This window comes from Poecilia latipinna, unplaced genomic scaffold, assembly GCF_001443285.1.
Source record: "Poecilia latipinna isolate Pla-1442-1.1 unplaced genomic scaffold, P_latipinna-1.0 Scaffold1250, whole genome shotgun sequence".
In the NCBI taxonomy this organism is placed as follows: Eukaryota; Metazoa; Chordata; class Actinopteri; order Cyprinodontiformes; family Poeciliidae; genus Poecilia; species Poecilia latipinna.
The window spans coordinates 256,957-272,670 of record NW_015113866.1 but is presented as its reverse complement, the minus strand read 5'-3'; the positions used below and the strand labels follow the sequence as shown (position 1 = coordinate 272,670).

The 15,714-nt window shown below is 37.8% G+C and overlaps 1 protein-coding gene across 3 annotated transcripts in view; it reads left to right on the top strand.

Moving 5' to 3' along the window:
• The window catches only part of sema6cb (semaphorin 6Cb), a 111,459-nt gene that overhangs the window by 64,508 nt on the left and 31,237 nt on the right, over positions 1-15,714 (top strand). For all 3 annotated transcript variants that reach the window (XM_015054419.1, XM_015054418.1, XM_015054417.1), the window contains exons 12-16: positions 2-133; positions 407-562; positions 3,145-3,321; positions 3,603-3,740; positions 12,089-12,166. In XM_015054419.1, coding sequence (XP_014909905.1) covers positions 2-133; positions 407-562; positions 3,145-3,321; positions 3,603-3,740; positions 12,089-12,166 — 681 coding nt within the window. The remainder of the gene's footprint in view (position 1; positions 134-406; positions 563-3,144; positions 3,322-3,602; positions 3,741-12,088; positions 12,167-15,714) is intronic.

Here is a 15,714-nt window from a genome sequence, read left to right as displayed (position 1 = left end):
GCATCACCGGCTCGGCAGTCTGCGGCTTCTACATGGACGACATAGAGAAAGCCTTTAATGGAAAATTCAAGGAGCAGAGAAACAGTGAGTCAGCATGGACACCTGTTCTAGAAGAACAAGTCCCAAAGCCGAGGTGAGCGATGCGTCTTTAAACTGCAAACTGTCACTTTCCTCCAGCATGTTTTTGTGTGTTTGACAAAAGAGTTTTTGCAGCTGCTGTTATTATTCTGCTTATACGTCTTGTGGAAAATATAAAATAATAAAACGCGCACATAAGACACCTGTTCTGCCCGCCTGCTCGTCGTGGAAAAACAAATGGCTTGCAAGTGTTTCTGCATCTGTGCTTGTTGAACGGGATTTATGTCTTGTTTTCTTCTCTCTTTTTTTTTTTACTCTTATCGTACAGGCCAGGCAGCTGTGCAGGCGAAGGTTCTGCAGCCACCTACAAGTCCTCCACCACTTTCCCAGATGAGACCCTGACCTTCATCAAGTCCTATCCGCTCATGGACGAGTCTGTCCCCTCAGTCAACGACAGACCCTTCTTCACTCGCACCACCAGCAGGTAGACAATTTGCTCTAATCACCGGACTTATGATAGAAATAAGGAATTGTTGGTAACATTTATTTGAAGGGGGGTGAATAAGACTGACATGACACTGTCATAAACATGACATAACACCTGTCATGAACATGAATAAGTCTTCATGAATATTTATGACTGTTGTCATAAAGCGTCATTCGGTAAATTGACACTTTTAATACAAAGTTGACATTATTCAAAATGTCTTTGTTATGGCAACTTGACATTAACCAGGAAATCATTACTGTTTAAACTTTACCTTTAATAACATAAAGATACCTAATTTTAAAGTGCAATCAGTAATACTTTTATAACAAATTTATATCAGTAATGATTTCTTGGTTAATGTCAAGTTGTCATAAAGACATTTTGAATAATGTCAACTTTGTATTAAAAGTGTCATAATTTACCAAATGACGCTTTATGACAACAGTCATAAATATTCATGAAGGCTTACTGATGTTCATGACAGGTGTTATGTCATGTTTATGACAGTGTCATGTCAGTCTTATTCACCCCTCTTCAAATAAAGTGTTACCGAATTGTTTAATTTGGGGGAAAGAAAACCAGGCAGTTGCTTAATCCCTTAATGCATCATTCCTATGTTATTAAGCTTCTCAGTTTGTTACAAAAGCTCATCATGAACAGAGAGGCTATTATTTTTTAATATCCACACATGCTAAAGTTGAGCATCTAACTGGCCCTTACTGGCCAACAGGAACTGTAATTTACAGCTGATATAATAAAATAAAAACATGAGGAATCATTTAAAAAAAACTTTGGCAACTTCACTGAATCATATACCCTCCACAAATGAACTGAAACAGAACTAAACTTCTAGAGAAAAAAAAATGCAACAAATATGCAATAACGATGGTGCACCAGCATGCTGACTGAAACGCTAATATTTTGTTGAAGTAACTTTTGATTGAATGTAAGCATTCTGTCAAATGTAAATTTTAATGTTAGATTTATAACACATGCATAGGACTTCTTTACTGAACTCTCAGGCAATCATTTCAGAAGTTACTGTAGTTTTCTGGGGGTGCTCAAACTTTATTTTTCAACAGTTTGCAGCAGCATGTAGTGTCCCTTTTGCTGAATCAAATTAAAAACAGCACCTACTGCCTTCCATATTCAGTGTTTGAGGATTATGAAGCAGTGGTCAATTCTTTAATGAGCTGTATGCATTTATTCTCTGTAACAACACAATGTCCAACACCAGCGGTGTTTTCACACGCAGGACTCTTGATTGGTATAGACGAGGGAGCTCAGGTGGAACGCTCAACCTTGTACCTCATTAAAACCCATTGAATTTACTCAGCGGTCGATCTTGGCCCACATCAAAGGCGAGGCTCACAGAGAGAGGGTCTTTTTTTGAGTGCAGCCCTGACCTGCAGGCGCTCCACAGCAGCGTGCATCGAAAGGCAGGAAGCCGTCGGTGTGTGGGAGAGCGCTTCGCATGTTGTGACATTTGAGAGTCCACTGATAGCAGACGATGATACGGTGGACATGGAATCATGAAGTGCCACAAGTGTTTCATTCACCACAGCTTTAGGCCTCAGACAGGGGTTGTACACACACATCAGATACACAGATTCAGCCTTCAAACACACACACACACACGCAGACACACAGCATACAGGGGCTGCCTCTGTGCTTCCTGAAGCAGAGCCAGGCTGACAGCCAGCCAGACACTGCTGTGTCTCCACACTGGGGAAACGTGTACCGCTTCACATCTGGCGCCAAAAACATCACATCTGCCGCGCTTTTTCCCCTGGGACCTGCTAGATAAATGAAATCCCACCACAGACGCATGACGCCGTACTGCCGAACCCTTACAGGGATGTGCCAGTCAAGTGTGTGTGGGTAAACACTGCAACCTGTGTGGGACCATCTGGGAGGCGGACGCGGGGACAAATGAGGGTGCAGAAACTGCTCCCGGTGTCCGTGGGGAAAGGATCCGGAAGGAATGTCATGCCAAAAATATTATTAGTCGAAATCCGTTTGTTTAAATCCCCGTGCCGTGATGTCAAAGTGCAGTCGTAGAAAATGAATGAACAGGCAGTGGACTCAAGGTGCCCTTCAGCAAAGCCTGCGAGTCCCAGCGGCTCCAGTGGAGCCTGCAGTAGACGGTGATACTGGTCAGATCCCTGGTGGAACCACAAGGATCACGGTGAATATGAAGCAGAGCTTTGCTGCAAATGAGGCAGCAGCCACCAGACAACCTCATGAATGTCAAGCAACGCCACGCAAAGAGAAAGTTGAAATCTGGGACTGAAAACTAGACAGACTGTGGGAAAGTGACTGAACAGCATGAAAGATGCATCGATTCAATAGTCGTGGGTGGATGGATAGATGCATTAATAGGATGAAGGGATTAAAGGGAGTAGGCGATGGAAGAAGGGGATGGTGTGTTGGCAGATGAATTGATTGATTGCACACTGAGGATTTACACAATGAGCCCAGTGGTCGCCCACTCTTTGTTTTGTTTACTGCTGAAAACCAACATTTCCCCAACAAATGGTATTAATAGCTTTTTTTTTCTTTTTTATCCCATTAAGGTTTAAGTTGACCCAGATAGCTGTGGACACATCAGCTGGACCCTATAAGAACTACACGGTGGTGTTCCTGGGCTCAGATAACGGCCATGTCCTGAAGATCCTGGCCAGCTCCGAAGGAGCCAACGCTTCCTTCAACTCCCAGCTACTGGAAGACATCGACGTCTACAACCCAAACAAGTTAGAGAACACATCCATTAAATCAGTGTTATCTACCAATGTTCATTTGTTTTTCTTTTGTTTCTCCCACTTCCTCCTTGTTCTGCCTTGATCAGTGCCTCCCACTCGTTCCTTGGTCTGTTGTAACACTTTGCATCGTCTTATACAGCTGGAGGATTTTTTTTTCTCATCTTTTGTCACAGCTTGAAATTCTCATCAACATGAACTTAAATTTACTTCTGACATGCTGTATAGTAGAGAAAATGCATTCTAAGCCTTTTTCCTTTGATTCATGTTCTCAGGTGTAACGTGCGAGGGGAGGACAGGAGGGTTCTGGGTCTGGAGCTGGACCGGGATCATCACGCTCTCTTTGTGGCATTTTCCAGCTGTGTGATCCGAGTCCCGCTCAGCCGCTGCCATGACTACACAAACTGCAAGAAGTGAGTAACTTGGAAATATTCCTAAAGTATTACTGTCATGCAGAGAATTCACCATATTAGAGGTGCAAAGATCAGAAGTTAGATTTGTGTTGATTTGGGGTTCGTTCACACCATCCCTGTTTGGTTTTCTTCATTCAAAAAATAACATTTATATCAAATCTATAGAACCAAAACTTTAGATTCCTGTTTGTGAAGATACAGAAAGAAAAATCATGGAAAGCATGTAAACAAACAGTCTTTGAATAAATGTTGTAACTCATGAAAGATGTTTCTCTACAAGGAAAATTTCTTCTCAGCAAATCCCCATCCCCAACTCTGAAGCTTTCGGTGCTTACTGCTTCAACACAGAACCCCTGCTGGTATATGAGAGATGAACAGATACAAAATTATTTCCTATTTTCTTTGTATGAAATCTTACTGCTGCATTTTACACAACGCACTGGAGAGTCGCAAAGACCAAGGGAAGTTTCAGAACATCGAGCAAGAATCTTTTACCATATACAGCTGGTAAAATAACTATTGAACACATCGACGCTTTTCATAGAAAATGTATTTGTATCTAATAATCACCACCTGCAAATAAATCATTAGAAGTTTGTTCACAAATTAAGTTATGGTTAAAAAAAATCCAGATGACATGAAGACTAAGATTTAACCCATTTACAGTAAGTTCTTACTATAAAGCCTTTTCATAGTAACTTCAAGGTGTCCCTGTGCTTTGCTCAGCTGGGATTCTGACCAATTCTTTCACACAAGTGAAAGTCTTCATATCCTGTAGGTTCTGAGTCGATGTTCTCTGATTTTCATGTCTTTAGACTTTCAATCAGATTTATGTCAGTCATTATGTCAAGCAATTCTTACATTTTACATCAAGTTTTGGAGGATATTCAACATGCTTTTTTCTAGTAGTGGAGTCTTATGCAGTGATTGCACATAAAATCATTTGAGTGCATTAATTACTGGTTTTATGAGAAACTGTACCTGCTTCTCTTTTTGAAGCTCTCTGCAAGTACTCCAGGTCTGCTGGAAACCTCTTTAAATTATTCTTTTGAATCCACTGTTGAAAATCTTACAAAGGGTACCTGGCTATGGCTGCTTTATGGTGAATTTATGTTCTTTCCACTTCCCAATTATGAATCAGGGAGTACTTACAGGAACGTTAACAAGTTTAGAAAATAAGCTGCAGTCATTGCTGTCCTTGTTTTCCTGTCTTTCCAGTGCAACACTTTGATAATCGACACATTTTTATTGACCATCATTTGATGCCAAACCGACTGGTAATGATTTCATACAACTGGAGCAGGATTGCTTTAAAAACGCTGACAAATTTCAGATGATTTATTGGTGCTTATTTCCTGCACCATAAAACTTCCTTCCACATTAATTTATGGAGCAATTTGTCGATAATTTCATTGTATGTTTGGATTATTTGGGTTTTTGCCTCCTCCTGGCTTGAATTTCAGGCTTAAATAATATATTTATTAAGTAAAACTTTGATTTCTTATGTACTTATTTTAACCACTGTATTTAACCTCCTACTTGTGTGCAATAAATTATATTAAATTAAATTTGTTGGTGAAGCAATTCAGAAGATTAGCTTGCATTCTCTAACAAGGTTAGTTGTTTCCATTGACTGTATGAGTGGATTCACACGTTTTTTTTTTGTTTTTCTTAACAAATTTATTAATGCATATGGGGTTTATTAGGATCATTACAGCAAATTCTGTACAAATCTGGCTATATCTCAAATACATTTTTGACTATTTGCAAAACTTTTTTGGTGGAAAAGAAACTTTACACTAATTTTTTGAGCTGAACTGATTAACTTTTCCCACAAACAGCCTGTAGTTAATAAATCATTGTGAAAAATAATGTGGTGTCACAAATTGAATATGTGATTAAAAGATGAACATTTAATTAAATATGTCTTATAAACAATACTTTTCTGAAATATTTTTTGAAGAACATTGACAATTTGGACAGAAGTTATGGTTTTAATCGTACTTTTTTCCACCTCAGAAACATTATTATTATACATTTTAAACTGTTTAAAATAAAAACTTGCACAAAGCATTGATTAAAACACAGCACACAGCTGAATCGTAGTGTCTTTCTTTGACTCCAGCTCCTTTGTTTTACCAAAATCTGTGTTGCCCCAGCGAGTGTAGTTGGTTTCCAGTTTCATGATCTATTTTTGGGGCTGTGAGGAATGTTGGCCTCTTGCAACCCTCACTCTTTACTTTACTCCATCAAAATCAGAGGAGGGGTTTCTTCTTCAGCTTGTTTTGGGAGTGTGTATACCCCCATAGCATGCAAACCCCACATTGCAAAGGTCTGGAGAAGCTCTCAACATTGTTTAGTCAGAAATTGGTTCCAGCTGATTGGCTGGTAGCCAGCATTGGCTTTTGTAAGATAGAGGAGAGAAGGAAAAGCTGGAATGGGGAGGGTAGGAAACTGGGATCTAGCTGTTTTTGTCAGACTGGCTACGTTCCCTGATCCCTTTTAGAGACTAGAACCACAGATATTTCATGTTTAGATTAGGGGCCCCCAAAAGCCACATCAGCAGCAGCCAGGAGGTCAGATTTCTGCCACCATATCCTCCTGAAACACACCAATGAATCCGTTTCTCTTCAGATCAGATGTACGTCACTTCTCTCTCTCTCTCTCTCTCTCTCTATTTTCTACCTCCAATTTTTTTCTCAATCTTGGCTTGTTTCTCTTTCTCCCCCTCACTGTAGGCAGTATTATCAGGTTTGTTTGTTTTTTTTTCCACCCGGGGTCTTACTGCCAATATTAGGTTTCAGAAAAAAAAAAAAAGCTTCCATTTCAAGCAGCAGCAGGGAACTGTATGAAATGGGGAATTTTAATAAAAAAAAATACAATAAGAGGAGAAGAGGCCCCGAACCCTGGAAGTCTTAGAAGCTCCAGAAGTCCTTTCAGCTATATTTCCTGTTTGATATGAACTCAACGAACTTTCTCCAGTAGAAAATATCTACTGCTTATCTTTCCATAGGCAGCTGATTGATAAATGTGGATAAGCGGTCACAACATTTCCTTTCTTAAAAAGATCCATTGAGATGAGGTCAGGCTATTATGCTGAGATTTAGTGCACAACTTATCTTTTTTTGAATAGAATCAGAGAAATGTAATCTATTTTTCTTGTAATGCATCTAATCATTGCCAAATCATGATTCATCCTCCACAAAGACATTAGACCTGTTGATCTAAACATAGAGTTTTACTAATAAAGCTTACATAGAGTAACAGAAAGTTCTATATTTTAGGAAAGTCAACTTTATTTTTATAGCATATTTCAACAAAAGACCAGTTCAAAGTGCTTTCCATGAAAAAGAATAAGAAAAAAAATATTAAGTTACTACATTTAATCTATGATCTCTAATTATTAATCAAAGGCAACTCTAAAGAAATTGTTTTTAGTCTTGATTTAAAGGCTCTCAGTGTTTGAGCAGTTTTTTTCAGTTTTCTGGAAGTTTGTTGCAGATAAAACTTATAGATCAGTCAGAACTGTGTTATAATAAGGGATGAAACATCTAAGAAGGTGTTTCCACAATCAAGGGAAAAATGACAAGAAATGACCCTGTGATGAAATTGACTTTTTTTTTCCACAATCCAGGCTTACTTTGTGCCTACAAACTAAAACTTCAGACCAAAGGGGCAGCTGTAAGATCAAAAAATAAAAAACAATATCCACATTTTCTTTTGCAACTGAGTCTCTTTTCCAATTTGCTTTGTTTGGCCAACATTTTCATAAATGGTCCCAAAACACTTCATTTAGAGGTAGCAAACAATTTCACTCAGTGGCTGAACAGCTCCTCTATCAGGGAAAATTGCATAATTACTGCCATTAAAGATGGGAACATACAAACTGAGGATATTAGAACAAATAGGCCCATTTGGGGTTCCTTTGCTGTGTGGAAAAAAATTAATTTAAATGAGGCATGAAAGAGTTTTCTGTTCTTCTGTCCTGTCTTCCCTCCTTCCTTCTTTCCATAGATTCATATTTAACAGATATTGAATACTAAATGGGCTACAGAGGAAATTTGATTTTTTTAAAAATCCTGATACCCTGGCATACTATTCTGTCGTACTGACAGAAAATTGTATGCCAGATTTTATTATTATTATTTATTTATTTATATTTTTTTCTAGACAAATTGGAAAAGGCATCAAATTAAGTTCAGGTAGGAATTAAAATACTTATAATAAAATCGTAAAAGCACATGCAGGGTTAAAATTGTTTCTGTACTACAATGTTTTTCCTGAGCAGTGTCTAATAGATGAATCAGGTTCCAGTAAATCTGAATTCTGTTATTCCAAAGATTTTTGGCAACATGAATATAGAGACCCTCGACAGCTGAATCCGATGTTCCCTATAGTTTCAGTCTGCACAAACACACACGCACATTTGTGTGTTCATGACAGCAAGGCCCAGAAAGGTGTTTTGTTTTAAGGAGCGGCATGGGACAAACATAAATCTGTTGGGTTCAAGAACTGCACATACTGTACAACAGCTAAGAAAGAAAAAACCCAACAAAAATGATTTCACTGTTCTTCTTTTCCAACTGGCCTTTTCAGGCAGGTTGCTTCAGGGTTGTCGTTTAATTCTGTCAGATCGTTGTAAATGAATGTCTCTGATGGAGGACAGAGCGGCAGAACGGAGAGAAATCTGCATATATACCTTATGGCGAGCATATGAATAATTTATTGAAGTAGCACTTTAGTATGCGGTGCCACATATTAGCAGTCGCACACAGTGAGGAGAGTCAATTTAGATTTTCAGTAACCAGAGGTCCTTAATCTGTGAACTGTTTGATTCAAAGAAAGCCTCTTCTTTTTGTATTAAACTTTAAAAAATTCTACTTTGATTCACTTTTGAGAACACTCAATTTTGAAAAGTTAGTTAAATTTACAGAAGAAAGTCAATTCTATAAAAAAATATCTGTATTCTTTCTACCTTTGTAACACTATTAAACACTGAGTTATATGGTAAATATTTCTTTTGATGTTGCCTTACTTGGAGGTGATCTATTTATAACGTGTTCAGTCAAAGGTTATGAAATAACTCATGTAGGGTAACCTTATCCTTCAGTCATATATCAAGTTATCCTTGCAGGGTCATGGGGGGCTTCTGTCTGTCTGCAGTGGTCATTGGGCCAGAGACCCTGGTCACCAGTCCAACAACACAGAGACACATAGGACAAACAACCATGCACACGCACACACACACACCAAAGGGCAATTTAGGGTAACCAATTTGTCTGACATCCATTATATTAGACTGTAAGAGTCTAGAGTACCCAGAGAGAACTCAATCATGCATGAGCAGAACATGCAAACTCCATCAGAACGTCCCCAAGCCAGGATTTTACTCCAAATTAGAATATGTGCTCTGATGAAACTCGTTTGTCAGAATGAAGAGTCTTTTGAAAATAACAACCTCTAGGCATGTATTAAGCACAGTTTTCATTAAGCCTATATTTCTGAGTTAAAATTATTTTTTGTTGGTCTGATGTCTAATCTTTGTTGTCACGTTTCATTAGCTCTAGGAGGGAAATCGTCATAATTAACAGAAATGAAGGCTTGAAGATATTATATCTATAATTTAATCAGCATAATGTGTTTGATAAGTGAATTGAGTGACTGAAGAAAAGCAATTTTAAATGTCATATTCAGTCAACTTTTAAAATTTATTGACTCTATGGACATGTTAATCTACCTCCGTCTAATTAAAGATCTTCCTATCATTTCCCATACTTCTTGCTTTAAAATCCATCATGAAAACTTCTAAATCAAGTCAAAACAACTCATTTTGATTTGTTTATACCAGTATAGCAGCTGGCAGTCATTCCAAGATCATCCCAACTAAACTGGAGGGATGCTCCTTTTTTAAATAAATGCTTGAAATATTTTGTGTGGTGCTATACTTTTTGTTTATTTCATTCAAATATCTGGCAGATGAAAAAAAGAGCATTGTCCAAAATCTTCCTGTCTTTAATTCACTTTATTTTTAGCTTCCAGCTCTGGGCACAGCAGGGGAATAATAGTTCCTCTCTTGATTTCCTCCTGCTCTGCGCTGACACACTGATGTGTTCTCAGTGGGATTCCTCTCCAGATTTTACAGGCTGGGGATAAAGATGCACACACAGTGCACCGTCAGTTCAACTGTTCATAAATCATTTCAGACTCTCGAAACGGGCCCCCCTCATTAAAACTTATTTAAACTTGACTGCCTCCGAGGTTTGGGTTTGACACAGAAGGAAGCACGTAAGCGTTTTATTGTTTGCCGCCGTTCTTTTGTCACTGTGTACTTTATGCTCATTATGTTGTCGCTGCTGGGTGAATGCCACACTCTTGCAGACAATAACTTGTGCAGCTGTGAAAAATATTGCTCACGCGCTCGCTGTCACCCAGTGTTGTTGTGGAGTTTCATGGTGGTAGGAGGAAGGCCGCAGGATCCATGGAGCTTGAGTTGAGAGAAAAATAAAACAATATCTTTAAAAATCAAGCTGGAAAATACAATTCTACTGATTAGAATAAAGTTTTAATCAACAAAAATTAATTATGGGTCTGAAAGTCGAAGAAAAGCTCTAAATGTCGTGATTCTGCACAAGTCTTTACTGTGGGGATTGTGACTAATGGCTATTGATTGTGGTTAATGCTGGTGACATTAAGGACAGGAAGCAAACATGTCCGAGTCTTGATGTTATTCCCTGAATCACAGAGCGGATAGACAGAGCAGCAGACAGGATCACCTGATTGAACAATCCTCTGACTGTAGGCTGATGATAAAGCGTGTGATCCACCCTAATATGACCATTCAGATTTTGATTAGCCATATGACCAGCAGTTCCGCCTCGAACATGTGCTATAACATTAACAATAGTGCAACAACTTTTTTTTATTTTTTCGCTGCAATAGAAAGCAAATAAGAATCAATAAAAATGTGAATCAGCAGGTTAATTAAACTTGGAAATTAATTCTGGCATGTGTCTGTGAATTTCTAATTCACAGACACATTCCAGTGTCTGTGAATTAGAGACTGGCATGTGTCTAATTCAATTCTCCATTTTCAATGGAGAATTTTCCATTGAAAATGGAGAATCTTGACAAGCCACTACGCTGCAAAAACACAAAATCTTGCCACTTTTCCCTTGTCTAGTTTCTAGTGCAAATGTCTTTGTACACTTGAAATATTACAAATCTAACTTACATGTAACTTTCCAGTAAGATATAGTAGCTTTTTTTAATTCAATAATTAATATTGACGTTTAAAAAATCCACTATTGAAATTAGCGGATTATTTATCTTATTACAAGACATACTGTATGTCAAAAAATCTGCCAGTGGAAGTAGTATTTTTATATAAATATGAAGGAATTATCACCCATATTTACTTTAACTTAAAGTGTATAGATTTATTACACACAGGATGGTTTATTTACATTTTGTTTTGGTTAATTTTGATAACGGCTTGGTCTTTTATGCAGCACACGGCCAACACAAGTTGTTTTAAACAGATGTAAGAATGAAATGTCTTGAGTTGAGCAATGAAAACTCAAAATTCATCTTTTTTTAATAATAATATTAAAATGTTAAAAAATATAAAAGCATTTTAAGCATTTTAATATACAAATGCTGGCCCATTGAAAAGTACATTATGTACTGTAAAGTAGATGCACTATATATTTGGATGAAGCTCCTTTTATATGTTTTATATTAGAATTGAACAGAAACAGACTTTATTGTCCCACACTGGGAAAATTCAGGTGTAACAGCAGCAACAGATTTAAAGTTTCACACAAAAAGTTCTTAAATTGTTCCAAAGAAGAGTTTAGAAAAGTCACATAATGTTATTAAATGTTGCTAGTTTCACAAGATTTTGAAAATGCCTACCTGAAACTGCAGACTACTCATCCAGCTATAAAAGGATAACTGTGTCATAATTATCAAGTTTCTCCGTGTTCATTAGTTAATAAACAGATAATTTATGATCATCACATCTGCTTGTTTTTTTGTTTTTGTTTTTATATTCATCACTAATTAAAGAAAAATAACGCAGCAATTAAAGTGTTGAATTGTTTGGTTGGTTAGAAGGACACTATAATTTTAGGCGCATCGTTTGTGCCAGGCTGCACACGGATCCTGTTTTTTCCAGCCTTTGTTAAGGCAGAGCTGAAGAGGGTGGTAGGTGTTGTTTGGTTGGCTTGGTGGCAGGCTAGTGTCTCATTACCAGACTAACATCCAGTGAACTCGGTGTTCTTCACACTTCATGGTCTCCTCATTTCCTTCTTCCACTAACAAACTGTCTCCCTGTGTCTGTTATGCAGAAGCTGTTTGTCTTCACGGGACCCTTACTGCATTTGGCTCAAGTCAGACAGCTGTGTCACAGTCTCACCTGGATTCAAGTAAGTCACACACACACAAGCACACAGTTAGTGCTAATATCTGTTTCATACTTGTAACCTGGGAGGGCAATGCAATCATCAGGTGATGATTGACTTTCTTAGCTGTCATGACTGAATTACTTTAAAGTGCATGTCAAAGCCTGTCAAAGACATTTACCCGTATGTGATGCACAGCAGTGCTAATGCAGTTATCACAAGAGTCTCCAGCTAATGGAGTCTGTTTTTAAAGGAAATAATGAAAGTCCCAGTGTCTTTCGTTCCAAAGTAGATGTATTTTGAAAATTTTACAATTATTTGGATATGTTTTAATTAATCCAATTAGCTTTAATCCTGACAATGTATGGAAAGTGACAGTTTCTTTGCTTATTTTTCAAAATAAATGTGTTCTGGTTAGTGCTTACAACAGGCATTGAGACGACACTACACGTTTAGATCCAGGCTCAAATAAAGTGAAAAATGTAATATTTCAAAACTGAAATGCAATTATTTGTTGCTTAAAAAATTGTTTGTTGTTTGAAAAAATGCTTATAAAAAGGAAAAAAAATGCTAACAGTGGTTATGAATAGAATTCTGTGGAAAAGTCGCATCTGAAGGAAATTTTGAAGGTTTAAATTGGCAGATTATGTTGAATTGTGGACATAAGTCTTGTTGTGGAATAACTGTTTAATTGGAGTATGTTAATGTACTAATTATGAATAATTAGAATTAATTAATTAATTAGACCCTTGTGGATGTAAAATGCCTTTTTAATTCACAATGCCTCTCTTCTTTCAATGATATGAAATTTCAAATGGTTAGTTGGGCATTATTTTGCTTTTCTGAGTGCTTTGACAAAAGCATTTGCAGTGTCTATAGTTAATATTGTATCCTTGATTAGCATACATCATTATAGTCTCAAGAATCTTAGCTTTTCAGTTATGTATAATGTGTGTGTGTACATAAAGACGACTTTGCAAAAATAATGTTAAACTTTATGTCTTAATCCATTAATTATTGGTTTCCTTGGGAAAGTCATGATGGAACACCATGGTCCATTCCTCTTATGATCCACTGTTTAAGAGAGGGAATACAAAAGAACATGCCATTCACATAAAGAAGATGCTTTTTATCTCTTCGAGTCAGTTTTTTTAAGTAAATATTTGATAAATATATAGAAAACCGCCCAGTGGCAGCTGCTTGGTAAGATGAAGGACCAGTGATGCTGTGTCAGTTTCTCTTCCAAAGCTTTACCTGGGAACCTCATCAAAGATCGTGATGCAACTCTTGCTGTATGTCAGTACATAAAGTTAGCATTTATAGAACTTAATTAAAAATTCCAATTAAAACTGGAGAGCAAAAATGAAATCATGCTGAGTGTGACTAACAAATTCTTTTTGACAGTACCTCTTTGTCTCCATTCTTTTTTAAGACATTTGGATTAACAGGAGTTTGAAAATGTAACACTCGAGCGTTTCTTTTCCTGTTAATGTTGCATCAGTAATTTTCTGCCTGACATGATTTATTGTCTTTAATAATAAATGTCTGAAGATCAAAAGTTTTCAGATTTGCTCCGAGCAGGATGTTGCAGCTGTTAATTATTTTTTGGTCCGAGTGTTAATAAGCGGTGAGATCAGTCTCAGAGGTGTTTGCTTGGTCTGGTAGCATGAGCGGCCATATAAAGACATTATAAGTTTTGTAACTTGAAGCATCAAAGGGCAGATTTGCAACTTTGTCAATAATGTGCAGCCAAGCAAATGGAGAACCAATAAATTTCACATCTCCTCTAACTCATCCAATGAGTTGCACAGATGCCCATTTAATCTGGTCTGAGGACATCCTCTAAATAATCAATAGCTAATCTAGAATTGGACAAGTGGGCAACATCAACATGATGAATATTTGATCACTGCTTTCTACTTTGATAGTTGGTTGACTCATATTGTGCATCATTCTTGTTTGTTGACAACCGGCTGCGGTGTGTGAATTCTGTCCAAGGGGGAGGATGCAGCGCACATGTTGCTGTTTTTTATAGATCCACTTATAAACAAGCTTCTAAACATCTGAGCAGGTGGAGCAGCTGAAGGGCAAAGGTAATGAGTTAGCTCTGATGTTAGATTAGCACAACAAAGTGAAGCATTTCAAATGACATTTGTAGGGAGCTTTTTGTGCTATTTATACCTTTAATGCCAGGTGCATCACATTTCTATTCATTGTTTTCACATTAAAAATGTTGATGAGCATTAGGAGAGGAAAAAAAACATTATTTAGAGCCAAATATTTCTTCATGTAATTACTTTGGTTTCATATTTTATCTAAAAACCAAGCACTAACTGTTGACAGGGCATACATCGTGGACCTGAGCAGGTCACCAGTCTATCACTGGGCAACACAACCATGCACACAGACACACACTTTTACCTAGAGGCCTTTTAGAGACTAATTAACCCAGGTTTTGCGGGAGGATATAATCCATCCATTGAGAGCACGCCAACTCCATTCAGGGAGACCCTGGCTGGGATTTGAACCCATGTCATTGTTGCCGCAAGGCAACTGCGCTAACAAACGCCACTGTGCAGCTCTTTGGAAAATATGGAAATGTGACATAAAAAATGTGATGTAACATTGGTTTAAGGGTATCTTATAATGACTTATATCTGAGAGCTTTAACTATTCTTGTGTTGCATCAGTATGCAGGCTGTGTTGAACACATTGGAGGATGTCAGTTGAATTTCTTTCTTCCACTTAGTTAGACCAGACATCATTATCATGGTTGTTTTGTTGCATCTTTCAGGTTATGGTGCAGTTTGTTGTTCACATGTAAAGAGTTCAATTAGTCACACTGTTGGTCATTTTTGAAAGGTACCCGCTATGACAAAGCTTAAAATTAATTGATTAAAGACGGTGTCATAATTTTTGATTGGCATCCACTTCACACCACTGCTGCATGTCAGAGGACTAAGTTGCTGTAAAATTTTAATTAGACTTCCATGAGCAAGGAACAGGTTAATTACTCCAAACCTCAACTCCTCTCTTTCCGTTGGTTTAAAACCCATCCCATAAAATAAGAAGTGGGTTTCGTCTGCATGTGTTTCAGTTTCACAGCAGTGTGCTGCCTTGTCTAAGAAAATATGGATGGAAGACGGATGGGTGGTTGGGTCGACAGATGGATGCAATAAAGGGCAGGGGGAAGGGGGCAGTTAAAAGTGCTATTTTCTTGTCCTGATCATCAAGGACTGTGTGTGCCTGTGTGGTTGATGTACAACCTGCTGCTAAATCACCACACTGGGTGTTTTTCCTGTCTTCCTTGCTATGTGTAGTGGTTGTAAACTGTTGCTGCCGTCTGACATGACTCTGCATGCATCACCGTCACACACAGAGCCAGAGAAGGAGAGCGCCACATCCACCGCCAGCCGCTTTCCAATAGATTATCTTGAAGGCTGAAAATGTGCCGACCTGGAATTATTGCATATCTTCTGCTTGGTCACTCAGACATATTACTTTCTCTTTCCATTAGTCCCTCACATGGAAAGGGACTAATGGATTTTTTTCCCCACATGTTTTGTCTGTGC